At 34.5% G+C, this 20,613-nt stretch overlaps 2 protein-coding genes and 1 non-coding gene across 4 annotated transcripts; 1 reads left to right on the top strand and 2 right to left on the bottom strand.

Annotated features, from left to right (window-relative positions):
* Positions 1-110: 110 nt before the first annotated feature.
* On the bottom strand, positions 111-6,859 carry LOC123882364 (histidine kinase 1-like). The gene is made up of 13 exons (XM_045931213.1): positions 6,000-6,859; positions 5,178-5,420; positions 4,302-5,063; positions 3,912-4,159; positions 3,623-3,782; positions 3,363-3,489; positions 3,191-3,280; positions 2,840-3,034; positions 2,654-2,723; positions 2,470-2,512; positions 2,227-2,367; positions 1,109-2,140; positions 111-701 (listed from the first exon to the last, which is right to left on the bottom strand). The coding sequence occupies exons 1-13, from the start codon at positions 6,183-6,185 to the stop codon at positions 486-488; spliced, it is 3,513 nt and encodes a 1,170-aa protein (XP_045787169.1). The 5' UTR covers positions 6,186-6,859; the 3' UTR covers positions 111-485.
* A 1,958-nt stretch (positions 6,860-8,817) lies between these two features.
* Positions 8,818-13,341, bottom strand: LOC123882363 (protein EARLY-RESPONSIVE TO DEHYDRATION 7, chloroplastic-like). Of its 2 annotated transcripts, none has more exons than XM_045931212.1 (4): positions 12,274-13,341; positions 11,341-11,507; positions 9,588-9,672; positions 8,818-9,386 (listed from the first exon to the last, which is right to left on the bottom strand). In XM_045931212.1, the coding sequence occupies exons 1-4, from the start codon at positions 13,332-13,334 to the stop codon at positions 9,197-9,199; spliced, it is 1,503 nt and encodes a 500-aa protein (XP_045787168.1). In that variant the 5' UTR covers positions 13,335-13,341; the 3' UTR covers positions 8,818-9,196. The 2 variants fall into 2 exon arrangements, 1 of the variants encoding a protein (XP_045787168.1); XR_006799791.1 differs by having other exon boundaries at positions 9,250-9,386; positions 11,337-11,507.
* A 6,744-nt stretch (positions 13,342-20,085) lies between these two features.
* LOC123882632 lies at positions 20,086-20,201 on the top strand. The gene has a single exon (XR_006799945.1). It is a non-coding gene; the product is annotated as a U5 spliceosomal RNA (small nuclear RNA).
* Positions 20,202-20,613: the final 412 nt, after the last annotated feature.

Raw genomic sequence — 20,613 nt, 5'->3', positions numbered from 1 at the left:
AAAATTAAACTTAAAGTAACTCAGGCCTAAGAGGGGGTTTGGAAATAATTTTCAACCAGCAATATATATATTCGCATAGGATAGGACTGTGCCTTCTATAAATAACATTGTTAGAAACAAACTGCAACACAACAAGCTTCATTCATTTGCTGTACAAATGAGTTATTAATTCAGAAAAATGTTGAAATTTCCTAATGCCGATATTTGTAAACTACTATACATTTATATTTGGGCGATACTTTTGCGCCTGCCTTTGTTACTATATAAAATATTCTCTCATGTTTCTGGAAGTATACTTCCATACTACAAAAATCGTTCAGAAGTACACTTTCATACGACACAAAATTAATGTGTTTTTATGTATATACATGGGAACTCATGTTGGAAGGTGAGAAAAAATTTCCATTTATAATTTTTATTGGCTATCTAAGACTAGGATCAATCCTTTGTTAGCATCACCATATCATATCCTTCTTTTTCATATGTTAAGCTTTCTCTTTTGTGAGCGAAAGAATGGTAGACTCCATAAGTTTAAAGTCAATTGGCTTAGTTAAATAAGCATCCATGCCAACTTCCAAACATTTGGCTTCATCACATGACATTGCATGAGCTGTAAGAGCAACAATTGGAATGTGGAATCCACTTCCCACTTCTGATTTCCTTATTTCTTTTGTTGCTTCATATCCATCCATCTTTGGCATCTGATTAATATCACAAACACACAAGGAATAAGTTATTTCACATACAAAAAATAAATACAATTACAGCATGAAATTACACTTTTGGTTTTCTTGTACAAGCAATAATCATATATTAAGGGTTTGTTTGGATTGACTTAATTTGAGATTATCTACCGGCATAACCACTGATTGTTTGTCATAGCTTATAGAAAGTAGAAACAACTTATGTTCATAAGCTTTTTTCAGCTAATTTCCACTAGCTAACCAAAATAGCTTATATGAAAATAATTTGACTTTATTTATCTTTTGTTATAGAAATAGTTATATATAAGAATTTATATGATAAGTGCTTATTAAGTTGTTTATCCAAAGTCCAAACAGGGCCTAAATCCACTCGGAGTAAAGCATTACATGTTTTACAAAAATACCTGGCAATCCATAAGGATCAAGTCATATGCAGGGAAGCTTAGAATCTCAGTTTGAGATGTTTCTTTGTTCCTTTCCTTTAAGAGAGACTCCATTCTACAATCTTCGACACCAAGCGTGCCATTTAGAGCATCTACTGCCTGTTGTCCATCACCTACAGCAACAACAACGGCTCCCATTTTTTCTAGCATTATGGTTGCAACCCTTTGAATTACTACTGTGTCTTCTGCAAGCAATATCCTCAATCCTTCAAGAGACTTCTTTCCATTAACGGCTTTAGTTGAACCATTGACCCTACTACATTCAGAATCTTCACCTTTTTCTCTTTTCGAAACGGATGCTTCTTTCCTAGAACTATTTTGTTCCATATATTCATTAGTTAATCCTAATAAGCAGTTACTTTTCAGATATAGTGATGATGGATTAGAACTACCAATTTCCGATATGTCAGAACCATCTGAGCTTGCAACATCACAATGATTATAATCAATTTCAAAACTCTCATGCAAATCACTCTCTTTCACTGTGGTTCTTGGAGTAATCGTATTTTTCTTTTGTACCTCAATATTTCTTTCCTTTATGACATCTTCCAAAATATGAATCATCTTTGCTTTGTAAAGAGGTTTGTTGACAGTTAGTATATGTCCTTTCTTGCGAAGCTCCGTCTTTACGTTATTGGACGAGTCATGGTTTTGTAACCATATGAATTTTGCTCTCGCGTAGTACTTGTGAAGGAAGTTAATCTGTTCCTTCCAAATATCTGTGCTCAAGTCAAGTAGATCAATGTCAACAGCAATTACAAATATAGGGTTTGTCAATTCTTGCAGACTCAGCAGTTTAGATTTCAGACCCCGATGAGCTGAATAATGTGCATCGAAGTCATTGTTATGAGTTGGAGTTTTGGCATGAAATAGTTCTTTTAGAACTTGTGTTAATCCATTCCATTCAGATGCTTCCATAGTGACCACACCGTTTTTATTTAACCACTTAGATGTAATTAATCTACTCATGTTGCCATGTAGTGCAAGAAGTACCTGCATTGATTCGAAACTTCTTATTTCAATACCTGCTTATTATCTTTGCAGTCAACTCAGTGCAGTGCCAAGGTGATTCAACTCACCACTAAGTTATTGTTAGCAAAATCGACTTGACAATGTTGTTCTGTGGCATCCACAGGTGCGGTGAGTCGCAGGTACAATCGCATTAGTGTTCCTGGGCCTTCCTTTTTGACAATCTTAATTTCTCCACCCATCTTATTAACCTTATCATGAGAAGATAAAATGAAATTATATACAATTTATCAGATTCATTTCATTTTAGGAAGAAAAATGACATATGAATGGACCCTAAGGGTCTTACTCACCAAGGATCTGACAATGCATAGACCAAGACCAGTGCCTCCATGCCTGAAATGAGAAAAGGTTTAAGAACTCCTCGAGAACAATGCAAAGACCAAGACCAGTGCCTTCAGCCAATGGCAGAGAATAATGTAATGCTGATTTGTTTGCTCAAAGGTATAGTTTTTGTTAAATTTTTAAACTACTTACAGCCTAGTAGTTGATAGGTCAGCTTGCTCAAAGCTTTCAAACACCGAATCCCATTTACTTGGGTCAATACCTACAAATACACAGTTGATATGAATTTTTATTCGGTACAGTTTTTCTAGGCTAGTTTCGAAAACATGGGAAGCAACTTCAATGCTGTTTTTCTAGACTAGTTTTTTTGAATCATACCACAGCCCGTGTCATCGACTTCAAACCAAAGTATCATTTTCTTATCATTATTAGAAGTCTTCTTTGCAGTGTTTTCATGCTGCTTTGTTATGGTCTTCTGAGAACACACCAATTTCTTCTGCTCCATAGTAAAACTTTCGTTATCACCATAAGAATTTGGGTTTTCACACCATCCTCTCAGAATAATGTGACCAGCTGTAAACCATTTGAAAGAATTAGGATTTAGGATTAGTCTTCCATCACAGTTTCAGTGCTTCATCATACCATTCTATAAATCTTTGAATTTCTCAAGAATTATACTGATGAATAACATTACTGTACGGAAAACTAAAAGAAATTATTTTGACTTACATAGAGTAAACTTGATTGAGTTGTTGATCAAATTTGCAAAAATTTGAACAACTCTATCAGAATCTCCCCGAACTATCTTCGGCATATCATCTGCATTAAATTAACTAGATGAATCAGAAACTTGTAGAGGTTTATAATCACCTATCTTATGCAATGAAAATAAGACTCATACCAGAAAGGTCTAAAATAATTTCTACATTGTGGTTAATGCATTGCACAGAAAACATATCTACAAGCCCTTCAAGTTCCTTTCCCAAGTCAAATTCTGCATCTTCTAGGACAAGTTTTCCAGATTCCACCTATGTGCTATAAAATATTAGAAGTCGTTCTTCGAATGAGTGTAGTTTTACGACACCAGTATTCATTTCAATAATTGCTCTAAGCACGAGACTAAAAAAGTTGTTTGATAAAAAACCTTAGCTTATATCTCACCTTGCTTAGATCCAAGATGTTATTGAGTAAACGGAGCAATGTGGTTGAACATTTTCTTATTTGAGTAACAGTTGCATATTGTTCATTTGTGAGACAATCATCAGACAAAAGAATGTCAAGTAATCCGATTACTGCTGCCATCGGTGTCCGTAATTCATGACTGTAATACGCCAAAGAAAAGGATATGATATGAGGAGCAACACTTGTGGTCAAACACAAGAAAAAACATGTTGTATGGTTCCATTTTAATTAATACTTTTTATATTCACACCGAACTAAAAAAACCAACCTCATATTTGCAAGAAATTGGCTTTTATAGTTGCTGGATGCCTCGGCCTTCCTTCTTGCTTCCAGGTGACTGATTAATTCTGCTCTTAGATTCATTTCCTTTGATACTCCATTTGTCAATATCAAAATGCAAACACATCCAATGACTATAATACACAATGATGCTGATATCAGAATAACCAATGTTTTGAAGGCTCTTTGATCTGCCTGCCCCATGATATGCTTCCTTGGTAAGATTATTACACCGACCTGCACAAAGGTTAAGCCAAGCAAAATGTATAAATACATTATAAAGAAAAGAAATAAGATAAAATCAGAAAATTGTCCCAGAATCTACGACCTACTCGTCACATGATACGAAAAACACAAGTGAAGTGGTGTTAAGATGTACCAGAGGAAGCTTTTTCAAGTTTAGGAAGAATGAGTCAATGTAATATTGCTGGTGACCTAGCCTGGCATTCTCTACATGAACCTCGTGACTTGGAGGAAAATTGTTTCCATAGGTTTTCTGTAGCCACATCGCTCCCTCTCGTATTACTTCGTTATCGCAATCAACAGCCAGTTTAAGCTTAGGTTTCTTTGTTGAATTTGTCAGTAGAGGGTCATTTGTGGAAGTTGCAAGCAAATAGCCCTTTTGAGAAGTCAAATACATATGACCACTGTGCTTGTCAACTAGTTCCTTCATTAACTGCTCTACACTATAAAGCGCTGTTGTGACACCGACAACTGCTACAATACTCTTATTAGAAGAATCCCAAACCGGCAATGCTGCTGAAAGTAGCGGTGAATCTGTAAACTTGCTCACAGAAACGTGCCACGAAGCTACACCATCAGGTACTTGTGACATGCCAGCTATACTTATCGAGTCTTCTGGTGCAATTTTCATTGCTTTTCCAATCTTCTCGCCACTAACTGGATCAAGCTGTTCCCGGTACCAAATCACAGTCTTGTTGTTATGAATTTCTTTATCATTCAAAGCTTCGCTGGTCTCGTTATATGCAAGATCAGTGTAAATGTAAAAAGTACTATTATTATCCTTCAAGTCTCTATGAAATGCCTGGACAAAACCGTTTCCATATTTGACAGTAATCGAGTTGAGAGCTTTTCGACTAGAAAACAGTGCCCATGTGACAGCTCTCATGGCTTCATACATCTGATAAAAGTTGGAACAATAAAAATAAGTAAACCATTAAGTGAAAATTGTATCTAAATTCTAACATATAGCATAGCAACTAAGCAAGAGTACAATGAATAGATAACAGTTAACCTCAACATGATCTTCTTGAGTGGCTAGTTTGTTGTGGCTTCTGATAACATACTCAGACAACTTAACTTGAGCAGTTGTGATTTCAGCAGTAGAGTTCAAAATGTTCCACATCCTCAAGATGGGACGTTGCAGAAGTTCGTAACGCAGGTCATAAGCCAAACTATTTAGAGATTTTGTTGTATAAATCTTTGTGAAATGCCATGTTAGGATGGTCAGTAGACCAATCAAGATAGCTAGCATAACCTATATAGATCAAAATAATGACATATTAATCCAACAAAATTGGTTCTTTATTTATCTTCATAACAAAGGGTCTACTCTAATTTTTAGAATAGCAAATCCGGTTCTAAAGTAAGAACATAAACGCACAAAAACACAACGATTGATCATGGAATTCGGCCTATTGTGCCTACATCTCCGACAACAAAGTGTTTGCTATAGTTTTGTATTATGCAATGAATTAGAGTTACAAAGTAGAAAAACTCTATTTAAATACTACGGTCAAGTTTACAAGTTTATTCCTGAACCTTACTGTGGAGGGCAAAGCCCGGTCGCACATCCCAAACCTCCTAGTCAATAGTCATAACCCAACAAACAAATGGACAAAATAGGCAGGCGCTCTCAATCGAGCGTCTGTCCACTTATCAGTGAATATGAGTCATACTCAACGATAATCCTTCAACAACATTCGCTCTCTATTAGTATTAATAAATATATGAATGAATATCTCTCAGCACACAAACTATGGTTTATAATTGGAGCTGATTCTCAATTAGAGAACAAAATTCAAAATTGTAATCATCTAAGGAAAAATGAACAAACCATGATTGCTAGGCGAACGACGAAGACACTGTAATAGGATGATAGACATTGAGTACTTGCATACTGGAATTCTTCTTTCTCTACATCCCTATGGAACTTTCTTCTGCCAGTTTGTGTGCTACTTTTCTTCCAACAAGTGACAGAAAACATCAATCTATCAAAAACATGCATGCACTTAGTAGCCATGATAGGAAAACTTGAACCTGGAAAACATACAGAAGAGGTTTGGTCTTTTTTCTTCTGCCACTTGTAACTCACTCTACAGTTACTTGAAAGCTGTTATTATATATGAGCTTAAAGGAGTTAGTTTTATTATTACAAGTAATTTATGTTTAAATTTTGTGTTTACTTTTTTCTTATGAATTTGGATAAAACTTAACTTTTTTATTTTTTTAAGGTACAGAAAAGATAAACACTAGTGCGTTTGCCCGCTTTTTTTTACAGCGCTAGTGTGTATAAACTTTATAAAGTATAAACAGTTTTTTTTTGTAATTTTAATTTTGAGTTATATTATTTATATATTTCCATACATTTATATCAATCTCAATCTCCATTTCTCTTTTTTCTTATAACAGCTGTATTCCAAAATAACATTGAAATCTAATTCACATTCCATTCATATTATTGTAAAGAATTAAATTTCTTATCACTTAGACCAACTTGTACTTTTATGTTATTTCCAACTTCTAAGTGATAAGAAATTTAATTATACTACTATACTATGAATTGATTTTGTATGTTTTAATATAGATCCATATGATTTGACACAAATTATTATATGGAGAATATGGAGGTAGAAAAAGTGAAAGAGAGGGTTGTGGTGTTTTTATTGAGGATGCCTTATCCATGTTTATGCTATACTAGTATATTACTATTATTGCAATTGAATTGATACTTTCTTTTATATGTTTGTGTTCCTTGGGTTGGCCCAGTTGGACGGATGGCATGTTTTGAATCATACACTTGTGGCTATTGCTGTGGGATGGGAAGAACAATGTGAAGGCAACAACAACCAATAAAAGAAATTGTATACTTTGGGTTTGGATACTCTGAATTTGGTGCTGTGGACCCATAATCTTTTTCAATTATCATGATTGCTCCACCAATAAGAAATAGGTTATGTACTAGTATAACATAAACATCATTGTTTTAATTGCAAAAGAGTCCTTCCTTTTATTTTCCTCCAACCAAACAAATATTTCGAGTAGATACTAGTCGCGCCCGCAGGTACACATTGATATGTGCACGTAAAATACAGAGAGGACAAAAAGTAATTTCAATGAGTGGATGACGAAAATGGTGCACCGGTGATGTATGGTGCACCGCCGGTAGAGTGGTGAGGAGAAGCGAATCAGGAAGTTTAAGACTGAGTTCGAAAGTTTGAGTTGAGGGAGCTCTCACAATTTAAACAATAGTAATATATGGTACACCACCGATTGAGTGTTCCATTTTAGACGATGTCTAACAATTCGAGTCGAAATCAATTACTACTTTCATAATAATTAAATATAGTACTTGTTTAATAGTCACAATACTTAATAAAGTTGTTAATAGTGATACATTTTTTATATAATTAGAGTTGTTTTTACTCTACCAAAAAAAAATAGTTGTTTTTATAATTTTATTACTCATTAAGTCATAACATTTACTTAACAATATATTGTGCAAATTGTGGCCACAATTTTATCCAAAATCAGAACCCGTTAAGGACACTATTACTTGTGATTAAACTTTGCATAGCTCAGTTTGGGGAAAAAGGGAAAGAAAAAAAAAAGGAATTATGAAATAATTTGGCACATCTTGTGCTTAAATTTTTCTTTTTGGGGGGTAAATGTTGTGCTTAAGTTTAACTACCATTTGTTTTAATGAATTATTTTTCTTTATTACTTTAGCAGCAAAAGTTTGGAAAATGGCCTAGCTAAAAGACCAATGCTTATCACTGCCTCCATTTTATAGAGATAACTTTAGATTATTATTTTTTAGTACAAACTTTAGATTGTTTTATGCAAAGTAAGAAACATTATTATAAATAAGTGAAATAAAAATATCGTAACTATTTGATAAAATTATCTTTATCATTGAGTATAATAAAACATATAAACCATGGTTTTAAATGTATAGTGGAACTCTTATAAAAAAATAAAAAGTATAGTGGAAGTATATTAAACTTGAAAATGGTCCTCTAGAACACATCTATGTGTTCCAACTCACTATTCCACATAAAAACCTTGTGTAGTTTTCCTTTCCACGCCTGTATTAGAATATGAATTGAGAAAATATGTCCGAGAGTTGATTAATATATGGTTTATAGGAATGTGCTCCTCTTAAGGTTTCAAGTTCGATTTCCTCTGATGCCAATTTCGGTGGGCTAGTCCATACAGAGCAAAATAAAAGCCCTGACTTTAAATGGGAACCCCGCAAGTGGGCGGTGGGATTGGTCCCCTCGGATTAGTCGGTCCTAAGACCGCATACCGAGTTTTTTAAATAAAAAAATTATGGTTTATAGTGGGAAAAAGATTGAACTGCTTATGTGATGAAAAATAGCCTCCACACTACTCCATTTCTTTGTTATATTTTGTGCTAAAAAATTCTACTACTTGTCCTTCTTTAAAAGTACCCTTATTGTGCACATCTGCTTATTAACTTGTGTCTCTCTTACTTACACATAAGACAAAGTGAAGTTCAGGTAAATTAAGAATATCCAAATGTAGGAGGATATGTACAAACAAAGGCATTTTCCCAAGTTGACATAATGGACCAATTAAAATTCCATACTTGCAATTTGCAAAGTGTGTTTTGGCATTAGAATTTTACTATATTGATGCACAAACATATCTGTGGTATGCAAGCAAGCAATAGCTAGATATGCAAAATCTTTGGACACTATCAAATTATGAGAGTGGAGGGAAGTGCAAATTCCATCACAAGTCAAATTCGAAGTTCTATACCGTGAGTGACTGAGTGTTATATTTGCCGTTTAAGCAATGAATACAGCCGCCATACATAGACATAGATACATATGTATAAACTGTGAAGAGAAATTATCAAATCATGGCATCAATGTTTCCACCTATAATATAATAATGATATATACAAATACAATGTTTCTACCTGTCTAAGAGAAGCTGTGGATAATGAAAAACTGCGGCTTTGCAAGTTAGGATGGTCAGACATTAATTGAAGAACTCCTTCCTAAATTACTTGGATTTTTTAGCCTTATATTCATCTGCAGCAGCTTTAGCTGCATGTTTGGCCATGGAGGCAGATTTTAGAACACTTTTAGGATTTAAAGCCTGTCGAATCTTAAAAGCAGCCCATGCAGTCCCCACCGCGTGACCAGCAGCATCTAGTCCTTCACTAGTTGCCTTGGCAGCTTCTTCTCCATATCTGTGGGAATATATACATATTGTCAAATTGCTATCAAAAGTTAGAGTAGAAAATTGTTCCCCCCTCCTTCCCACACATTCTATCTAGAGTATCAAACGTGGTAGTTGATACACAGGGCTTTGACATTCCAATGTAAAGTTACATATATATCATATGCCCTCAAAATAGAATCACATTCAAACTCAAAATCTAATTTCATACTTGTGATGGACAATCTCGGTTGTCACGGTGTTTGATGTTGACATAACATTTTTTCCTGCTACTTCAACAGCATCACACAGCTTGCCTATATACCAAAAGAGTAAAATTGTAGAGTTAAAATTATAAAGGTTTTCGGTGACATTTTCAAAAAAAAATGTAAAATCATCCGTAAAACAACTAAATCTGCAGACTAAATAGGAGCCACTAAAAGGTCGTGGGTGATAACTGGTTGATCTTAAAGTCCAATTAAGTGAAAAGTTGTTGGGAAAATGAACATTAAAGATTGATTTTGGACAATAAGCCAACCTACTTTATGTGAAGGTACAATGATTTTTCGAGGCAGACAGCCACAATAGTTATCACATATGATAAAACACAGTCTTCGTAACTCTGATCTAACAATTTACATTCGTATAAGATCATCAGTGTTTTTCCAATCCAAGAACAGATAACCAAGTTTCCATGACCATATAAAGATATAGATTCTTCTGGCAACTCTTGCTTTATGTATTCTTTTTGCAGCTGCAAGTGTACAAGTTCTGCTTACATACTTATAACAGATATACATCTGCTTGTCTTGGCCTCCTGGGCGTAATTGATTCAGTTGCATTAATCGAAGTGTGTTACACTAAGTTCTTGGTAGGAAAAGCAATGCTATTAAGTATGAAAAGATTATTACAAAAGTGAGTATAAAAAGAAGGAAAATATAACTATACTTGGGTAAGGTTTATAAACTATCTGTACATCACTCATTGTATATTCAGCCAACCATAGTCATTTAATGTATATATTCAATGAAACTTTTGTACTAAGCATTTTCTTTCTTAGAAAGTTAAATATAAACTAGTAGAGTCACTTTGCAAAGTGACCTCAGCTGTTGAGAATAACACATGACATCAGCATGAAAGAATTGATCCATTTAAAGAAACTTTAATGGTTCATATATCATGAGATGAATAGTCTAACCAAATAATATTAGTTCAAGATATTTTAACAAACATAAGTTCAATTATAAAGAAGCAGAATGTATCCATCAAATTAATGCATCCTTTAGGAAAGAAAATGGATAGGAAGGAGCCAAAAGCAAAGAATTTAAATTGTTTCCATTTGTAAACATTTTGCAGTCTTAAAGTCTTCCAACACTAATACAGGAGCAAACAAATTAATGCAAGTCAGTCATAACCACAAAAGAGCTCATATATGCATTCATCTCATTTTCACCTTATTCAATCACCACTTTAACACAAAATTGGCTAGATCAAACTCATACATGGGATTGAATTCAAATATGGCAACTTTTCAAGCCACCTACTGTCAAACGAAATTAACCAATGCTACTCACTGTCCAATATATCCTTCTAACCAACTAACTACTCTAAACAGTCCTAACTATTCCAACTCCCCTTTATTCATTATCCTAACATGAACTCCAACCGAAACCTGAAAGATCCCGGACTGAAATATAAATTTTTGTACCCAAAACCTCAGAAAATACAATTCACTACCAGTACTTCTTGATCAACCCAACATAGCTCGAATTAGTCGATACCCAATGTGATTTTCAAATACCACCGAAAACCACTAATATTACTTTAGAAAACCCAAAAAAAATATGGAACGGCTAAAACTAGGAATTATGTTATTTCTTCATTTTCTTGGGATATTTTGCTAGTGCCTAGATTTCTAACAGCATTTAGTGATGCATGAAAATCATAAGTCCCCTAAATGACAAGGATCAAGATAACTGACATACTGAATCCATCCAATGATGCAAGCACAACTTCGCCAGGTAGAAGCTTGAAAAATTTCTTTCCTGCTTTGGAATTTGCCACTGAACTGGTGAAAAACCCAGAGACTTTCACAACTCCAGTGAGGACCCCGGTGGCAACACTCTCTGTCATTTTAGTCACTTTCTTAGCCCTATATGAAATTCAAGCCAAGGACACCAATATCAGTTATATATATATATATATATATATATATATATATATATATATATATATATATATATATATATATATATATATATATATATATATATATATATATATATATATATATATATATATATATATATATATATATATATATATATATATATATCTGCTCATACTCATAGGAAAGTACAAATAATTGTAACAACCTAAAAATCACAAGACATAACCTTTTTTTTTGTCTAGTCTAGTAAATATCAGAAAGCCGACACAGACCAGTAGGATATTTGAGCATTAATAATTCTCAACCACAACAAACATCAACAGAAAAAATTCATTTTTTCAAGGTTTTTTAAATGGCAGTGTAGAGTCTGAAAATTGCATCATGTAATGCAGCTGCAATGGTTTTAAATAAAAGTTCGTGACCAAGATCTGGACTGCAACATTAGGGATTTTGATGTCACCACGAGAATAATTGAGATAGCACCAGTCGCATTTGCGTGCAATTCTCCTTTATAGCAAGATCATGGCACGGCCGCAATTTAAAACATTACACTACATTAGCCAAGACATATTTCAACATTAAGTAAAACTACACAGAGCCAATATAAACTAAACCCTACACGATTTTGTTGTTAACTTATTTTCAAACATAAGTCATTTTGCTTCCAACTCAAGTTTTTAACTAAAATCAATTTTATATAATCAAAATTAAGTTGTTTACACAAACAAAAAATAAGCATTTGCTGCACCTTTTGATTCGCCTTAAGGTTTGGGGACTAATCTCAGCCTGTGAAGGAGGACCCAACCTCTTCTTCATGAACTCATTTCCCCATTTCAACCTATCAACAGTAACATCACCACACCACAAAATTCCCTTGACTAATTGTCCAGAACCGGCCGCAATAAGCTTCGCGGCGGTTCCACTGTAATCCTCCACATTGGGAGCCAATGTAGTCCAATAAGCAGCACACCTTTCCTCCATCAATTCCTTCTTCTCCTTCACCGTGTCCAAATCCTCTGGCGACATCTCCATCGCCAAAGAACCATCTAAAATCTCCCCTTTCTTCTTCGCCTTTTCTGAAACCTCCTGAACAGAGAAATTGCTACATTCCTTCAAAACCTCATCAAGCTCCTTCAACAAATCCTCTTGTCCTTTCGACGCAATCGTCAATCCATAGCTAAGCAATTCTAAACCGTCGTCTCCTTTCTGGTGACCTTTATTCCGCCGGTTCTTTTCCTTATCCTTAACCTTTTCTTTTTCCTCGTCGCTCGAATCACTCGAATCGGAATCGAACTTTTCCTTCGGCATGCAAAAACAGAAGAAGTAATGTGATTCGTCGACCTTGACAGCAGCCTCGTCCTTGGCAAGTGGCCATTGGATCTCGTCGGCGACACGAGCGTAAATGGCAAGAGTATTGTGTCCCTGCCGGAGACGTATAATGGTGAGATCGCCGATCGCGAGCTCGAAGCTGTATTGTTGATCAATAAGGTGGAGAATGGCACCGGGAACCTTGATGAGGATATCTTCGGCGGCGATTGGAGGAGCGGAAGGATTGGTGTTTTCCGGGAAGAGATCTTCATCTTCGACGAGGTCGGCGATTGGAGGAGCGGATGGACTGGTGTTATCCGGGAAGAGATCTTCGAAGAGGTCGTCGACTTCGATTTTAGGGTATAAAGAGGAAGAGGTTGGATTAGGGTTAGAGATGAAGGGTGAGGATGCTTCGGGATTTGAATCTATAACCTCTGGGTAAAGGGAATTTTTGTGATTAGGATTTTGAGAAGCCATTGATGCATGTTCCTTTTCTTCCATAAGATTGTTAGTTAGTTAGTTAGTTAGTTATAGTGTGATTGTAAAATTGGAAACTAGAGAGAAATGCAAAGGAGAACGATGAAGGAGGAAAGGACACGTGGCGTTCAGGAGAAAAAACCAACGATATTTCCCGCGTTGTTATCGGTCTCAACTGAAAATCAGTTTCTTAACAAACTCTTGAAATTTGTGTATTTTATTTTTTAAAATATAAAAAATAATATTTTTAACGTAAAATTTACTTGTTTTTATTACCTCTGAAACACTATTCAACATCATCCTTATCTCTTTATTAAGTATTGAAAATGAAAATTATTAACTGAAATTCAATATTTTATATAAGAAAAAGTGATATGCACAACTCCGAGTGGTAAAATAGTCGGGTGTTGGATTTGAGAGGTTTTAGATTTGAGTGATGCTAGTGTTCGAATGATATGCACTTCTATATGACAAAGTAACAAGTATTTGAAAGTTACTTTTAAAGGCAAAGTCTAAGGTGCACAAGTGAGTTAAGTTGTGCACCATGCACAAGTTATCGAAAACACTATAACGAATACGAATTTTACAAAATTCACCGTCGAATAGAAAGTTTATATCGTATAGATCATCCATAAATTTTTTTAAAAAAATTAAAAATCATTTGATATGTTATTGAGACCCGTCAAAATTAACGGTTTATGGATTTTTATTCAATACCGTTAATCTTGATGGGTCTCAATAACATATCAAATGATTTTCAAAAAAATTAAAAAAATTTATGGATGATCTAAACAATATAAACTTTCTATCCAACGGTGAATTTTGTAAAATTCGTATTCGTTATAAAAATATCAAACACTTGTGCACCATGCACCACTTAATCAAGTGGTGCATGTTAGACAAAGCCACTTTTAAATAAGATTTTTTGTCATCTACTCAAATTGTCTAGAATAATTGATTTTAATAGTTTATGCACCAAATTGGTGAGAAAGTAATAGTTAATTAGGTACTAAATTGAAGGATTATTCCATTTAAATTGATAGAGTAAATCATATATAAGCACAAATTCAACAACATTAAAAACAAAAGGGATGAATATGTAAACAAACTTAATTACATCATCCAAGTTAATATTATAAAAAGACAAATTCATGCCTACAAATAATGTGATAAAAATCAAATTGACCGAAATGTCTTCAAATCCATATCATTGAAGAATGTAGTCCTTGGTTGAATTAATAGTTGGTCGGAGCTGATTGTCAATATGAACCAAATGAACATCGCAATAAGGCAGAAAATCAAACAAATATATCACAAACACAAGAAATTAAATAGCGTCGCATCGAGACGACGAAATCACGGGGAAAAAACTGAAACAAAACTTAAAATCCATGTGGAACCACTTATTTAAATTAAAGGAAAGGGAAAAAGCCAATGAGTCGTTACCTTCTGTTCATCCTTACTCTACTCTTGTGTCGTCTACTGCTTATCACTTATTTGCCACCGCAGCAAACTCATTGTTCCCCAATTTATTGTTAAACATAAATGATTAATTGTGTTTCCACGACATGTTATCTTTTCATCACAAGAGCTAACATTCGAGACAGTTTCGACAACAACATTGCAACACAATTAGGATGATAAAACATTCACAGACACATTTATAAGGTTTTATAATAGTTTCAAAAATTTGTCGTTCATTCTCTACAAAGGATTGTAAACAATTTCAAGATAAAACTCATTATTTTTTTAAACAATTATCCTATTACCCCTACCATTGATGTTGCTCAGATCTTCAACTTCTGGAAATCGATAATCAGGTTTTAACATTTTTTAGAGTTTAATTAGGCATAGATTATCAATCATTTTTTATATTAGTGTGTAATTTGTATGACTCACAGATATATTGACATAATGACTTTTATATGTATGAAGACGCGAGTATTGATGTGCCGAATCATATCTTTTATTCGCTTCTTCACAAAAATAAAATAAAAATGAAAATATCATATCTTTGTTTTCCTTTCTTTGGCAACCCAATATGAAAATATCCCGTACTTCTGTCAGCTTCTAAAGGCCTTTATGGTATCCCGTTGTTTTGGTGTTTTAGAGCGTAGGTTTTTGGAGTAGTTTGGGGGTGAGTTATGATGTTGTTTTGTCCTGGTTAGTTCTTACATGCTACTTTAATTGGTTCGGTTTTGAATCTGAACCATAAATTTTTTTTTTCCTTTTCAGTTTGGATTGTCAATTCAATTGTATTTTTCTGATCCGCTTACACACATAATCAAGTGGATTAAGATATCACGCAATAATTTTCGTAATACTTAAATAAACGGTAGAAAATGTTTAGTAATACTTATTTTAGAAATGTGTAATTAGGACCGTCTGATTTTTAAATCCATGAACGAAATCCATTACTACAAAAAAAATGGTGGGTTTTGTTTTCTGTAGAGGATCCCGGACCGGGAACGATTTCTCTCGGGTGGAAATACAAGTGTTAGTGTGTATCCCCACCCTTCATGATTTTTTTTTAATTTAAATAATTGAAATACTAATATGTGATAGAAAAAATGAATGGATGGGATTTAAATGGAGAGTAATGTCATAGATCAAATGGATGTAGAAGTGTTTTATGTGATCCAACGGCTATAACATAACCTACCTAACTATACCTAAGAAAGTGGGGAAAGTAAGAGAAGTACAACCGTACTTCTTTTGGATTGAAACCTACTGTGCTCTGTGTTCAGAAAATCTCATACTTACGTTTTCTATCCACTCTTGATTTGGCCTTGTCGACCTCATCAAATCCACAAAAATGAATGGATGGAATTTAAATGGAGAGTAATGTCATAGATTAAATGGATGGATGTATAAGTGTTTTATGTGATCCAACGGCTATAACATAACCTACCTACCTATACCTAAGAATGTGGGGAAAGTAAGGGAAGTACGGCCGTACTTCTTTTGGATGGAAACCTACTGTGTTCTGTGTTCAGAAAATCACGTACTTACATTTTCTATTCACTCTTGATTTGGCCTTGTCGACCTCATCAAATCCACGACATGTTATTTTTTCATCACAAGAGCTAACGTTCGAGACAGTTTCGACAACAACATTGCAACACAATTAGGATGATAAAACATTCATAGACACGTTTATAAGGTTTTATAATAGTTTCAAAAATTTGTCGTTCATTCTCTACAAAGGATTGTAAACAATTTCAAGATAAAACTCATTATTTTTTAAACAATTATCCTATTACCCCTGCCATTGATGTTGCTCAGATCTTCAACTTGTAGAAATCGATAATCGGGTTTTAACATTTTTTAGAGTTTAATTTAGGCATAGATTATCAATCATTTTTTTATATTAGTATGTAATTTGTATGATTCACATATATATATTGACATAATGACTTTTGTATGTGTGAAGATGCGAGTATTAATGTGCCGAATCATATCTTTCTTTCGCTTTTTCACAAAAATAAAATGAAAATATCATATCTTTGTTTTCCTTTCTTTGGCAACCCAATATGAAAAAATGTATCCTTCGCCCAAAATCGTTTTCCAAAATGTTGTGGGGGTAATTTGGTGAGTTTGGGGGCCAAAAGAGAAAAGAAAAATAAAAACTCATTATCTAAAGCTCAATTCATCACCGGCAGCTCCTCCATAGGTATGGGAAAAAAACTCATACCCGTGGGTACCCGTCCAAACCATACTCAATTTGACGGGGAAAATCCAAGTTGACTGGGTTTGAGTTTGGGTTCGGGTTTTCCCCGATTTCAAAAGATGGGGTTGGGGCGGGTAATTGGTACATTGATACCCACCCCGAACCCGCCCGCTTATACTAAAAATTAGATTCACCTCTTTTAAATTAGAAACGCTTAAAAAATCGCTTAAATTACATTCATATGTTTATTTTTTATTTTTAATTTGAGTATTAAACAAACAATTTTCACTATTTCTTTTCATTATTTAAAAAAATATTGTTGAAAGAAAATAATTTTGGACAATTAACTTTTTTTTAATAAAAAAACTAAAATACAATCTAAATTCATGTGAAAATAGGCGTAACGGGATACCCGAAACCCGTTGGAATACCCGATCCCCGTTGGGTATGGGTTTGGGGTTATACTTTATATCCCCGCTCGAATTTGGAATGGGTTTGGGGAAACCCGAACTTTATGGTTTTGGGTTTGGGGAGGGCAAAACCCGTCCCCGCCCCGACCCATTGTCATGCCTACTCCTCCATTTAAAAAATTAAAAACAACAAAGAGTTCTGCACATCGTAGAAACATTATGATTCACGGGCACTCCATTTGAGGGAGAGTACAAGTACCAGGTACGTACCCGTAACAGTACCAGGTACAAACCCGTACCTTAATTTATGCTCTTACACATATATTAGTTTTTCTAAAAATGTCGTACCCTGTAACGGTACTCGTCGCCGAAAAATGCTTCCTTCCCGCCCAACTGCGTATTTTTCCTTGCTTCCCGAACATTTGGCAAATTATGAGGCTGCTGACTTATACGAGCAACTCAATCAGACTATCGCAACAGAGGTTTTAGAAACAAAATCGGGGTTCTCAAACTACGAGATATCCAATATAATGAAAGCCGAGTGTCTTAAGATTCCCTCCGATGAGTTAGGTTCAATCATCGGAGCTGAAGTAAACAAGTTTCTGAAGGAAAACGCAAATTTTTTATAAAAGCTAATATAGTTCAAAGGTTTCCTTTTGCCAAATTTCTTGTAGACTTGTTTATACCCACTAACCACCGAGAATAAAAAGAAGACAAATAGTTGGTTCCTTCTGTTCATAACTACTCTACTCCCCTATTTGCTGCTCATCATTTCTCTGCTCCCCTGCCACCACAGCAAACTTGTCGTTTCCCCAATGTCAATAGTGATACTTTTAGGTTTAACATGTGTTTTTGGCGTAATATGTTTCATCAGCAACAAGGTATGATTTCACTTTTGTCACATCCAAAATTTCTACAATTTTAGTGTCTGTGATTTTACTGTAGTTGATGAAAAAAGGAGGTCATCCTACTACCCATGCCATTGATGTTGCTAAGGATCTTTAAATTGTAGAAACTGATAATCAGGTTTTAACATTTTTTAGAGTTTTATGTATGCATAGATTATCTATAATTTTTTATATCAGTATGTTTTCTGCTGGACAATTTGATTGCCTTTTATGTATCGAACTTTCAGTAAATTAAACGTGTGTTTGTTACTAGTAGCATATATATATACATGGGCAGTGGATGAAGAGTCGGTAGCATGAGTTTCGGGATCCCGAGTTAAAACCAAGCATATTAGAAATGACGAGCAGACGCGAATTAGGAACCGAGCCTGCAAAAAGTTTGCTCTTCGTTTTGTTGATCAGCTGACCCGAAGCATCCCCATAATCAGTGAAAATCTGTAATAAACAACGGATATTTCTTTTTGTACCTTTACAAAAAAACCATGACGTCGTCGGCATGTAGAACATGAGACGGGACCGCGACGCCTCTGCAAAGAGTCATGGGTTGTAGGCTGCCATGGGCGTGTGCGTTGGAGAGACACCTACTTAGCACTTCCTCCGCAATACAAAATAACAAAGGGGAGAGGGGATCCCCTTGACGAACACCACGAGCACAACTAAAATAACCAACACACTTGCCGTTAATGAGAATGGAGAGCTTGGCTGTGTGTAGTATTTCTGTGTTGTACCAATACTTAATGAAGTATGTGCTCCATTAAGTGGATGAGCTATTGACACTTTAGAAAGTTGAAACAAAAGCCAAAATTTTGGGACTTGTTTTGGAGACAAGCCTAAATAAGCTGTCACAAAATGTAAATAACATATTGCACTTCAAGGTTATTTCAAGATGAATCTTTCACCATAAGATTATCTTCATTAACCTGATGCAAATGAAATGATCACCTTCAGCATGATATTGGAAATGTTGTATTTGATATATTCTTACTTACACTTATTCTGTTTTGTTGTTTTGTTTCTGAAACGGCATTCTTACTGGTATTTTCCACCCGAGGGGGTTATACATACCCACCACCAGGATCCAAATCATTAGCATGACACATCCCTCCATTTTTGTAATTGCATCTCGAAATTTTACTGTATGAAACCTCTCATTGTATGTTAGTGTAAAACTAATTTAGTCTCACAGTGTATGTACATCAAACTCATATGAAAATGTTATCAAATCTTTAGCTTCTGGAATATTGTCTTCTATTGGAAGGCTGTAACTGATATTGAGTAATTGACACTGCCAAAATCCAGTAATGATGAAAAATATTAAGGACAACTATAATTCAAGTATAGAAGACTAACTACATAATATGCAAAGATACAATTAACATAAGATGAAATATTTGTCCTAAATATATAGTATGTGTGTGTGTGTGGTGGAACAATGATACAATCTAAGGAAGAGGGAGGTTCTGCAGTTTGAAAAGGAAGGTAGAAAAGGCAACAGATGTATATATCTTGGTCTCTTTCTGTGAAATGAAAGCTTCAAATAATGAATGTTTAATCTACTAACTTTAAGATATTGAAGAAATCTAAAATGATTTTAAACATTCCATATGGGTGTGTGTGGATGAGGGAGTAATGTACTGCAGGGAATCTGTTCTCGTGGATGAGTAGAGTGAATAAGGGAATTGAAAAGTGGGTGTGTATTGACTAAAGCCCCACATCGGCTAAGGCATAAAACTAAACTAAGCTGCTTGCATATAAAATGAATGGACTACTTCTTCAACAAACCACGGAGCCGTGTGATGATCACATAGCGAACTATTCTTTCGCCTTTTACTAAAGAATACCGTGTGAGCGTCACAATTAGCGGCATACGCTAGTTTTTGGAAGAGTCCTCTTATGGAGGGCTCTGCAATATTAGTTAAATATTTTTCCTTGGTTTCTTCTCACTTGTTTATTTTCTTTTAATTGTTATTGTATTCCATTCATTTTATATTATTTATGCCATGCACTTTAGCAGATCAAAGCATGTCACGTAATCAAAATTTTCAAGTGTTGGGTTAAATTTCTAAATTTGAGACGTTCATGAATGGTGTAGTGTAATGTATATATTATCTAGAGAAAATTTATTCTAATTTGTAAATTATTCTAGAGAAAATCTAGAGTGTTAGAATATTCGATTTCTGATTATTATTTTTTTTCTTGAATGCCAAGTGTTAATATTGTTAGTCTTATGTTGAGGTGAAAACCAAACCATTAAACTTCATATCACTATTTTTAACTCTTCCATCCAATCATCAAATTACCCTTATATCCCCTTC

The sequence above is a fragment of the Trifolium pratense genome, linkage group LG4 (assembly GCF_020283565.1).
Source record: "Trifolium pratense cultivar HEN17-A07 linkage group LG4, ARS_RC_1.1, whole genome shotgun sequence".
Classification (NCBI taxonomy): domain Eukaryota; kingdom Viridiplantae; phylum Streptophyta; class Magnoliopsida; order Fabales; family Fabaceae; genus Trifolium; species Trifolium pratense.
This window is presented reverse-complemented; position numbering and strand designations above follow the sequence as displayed.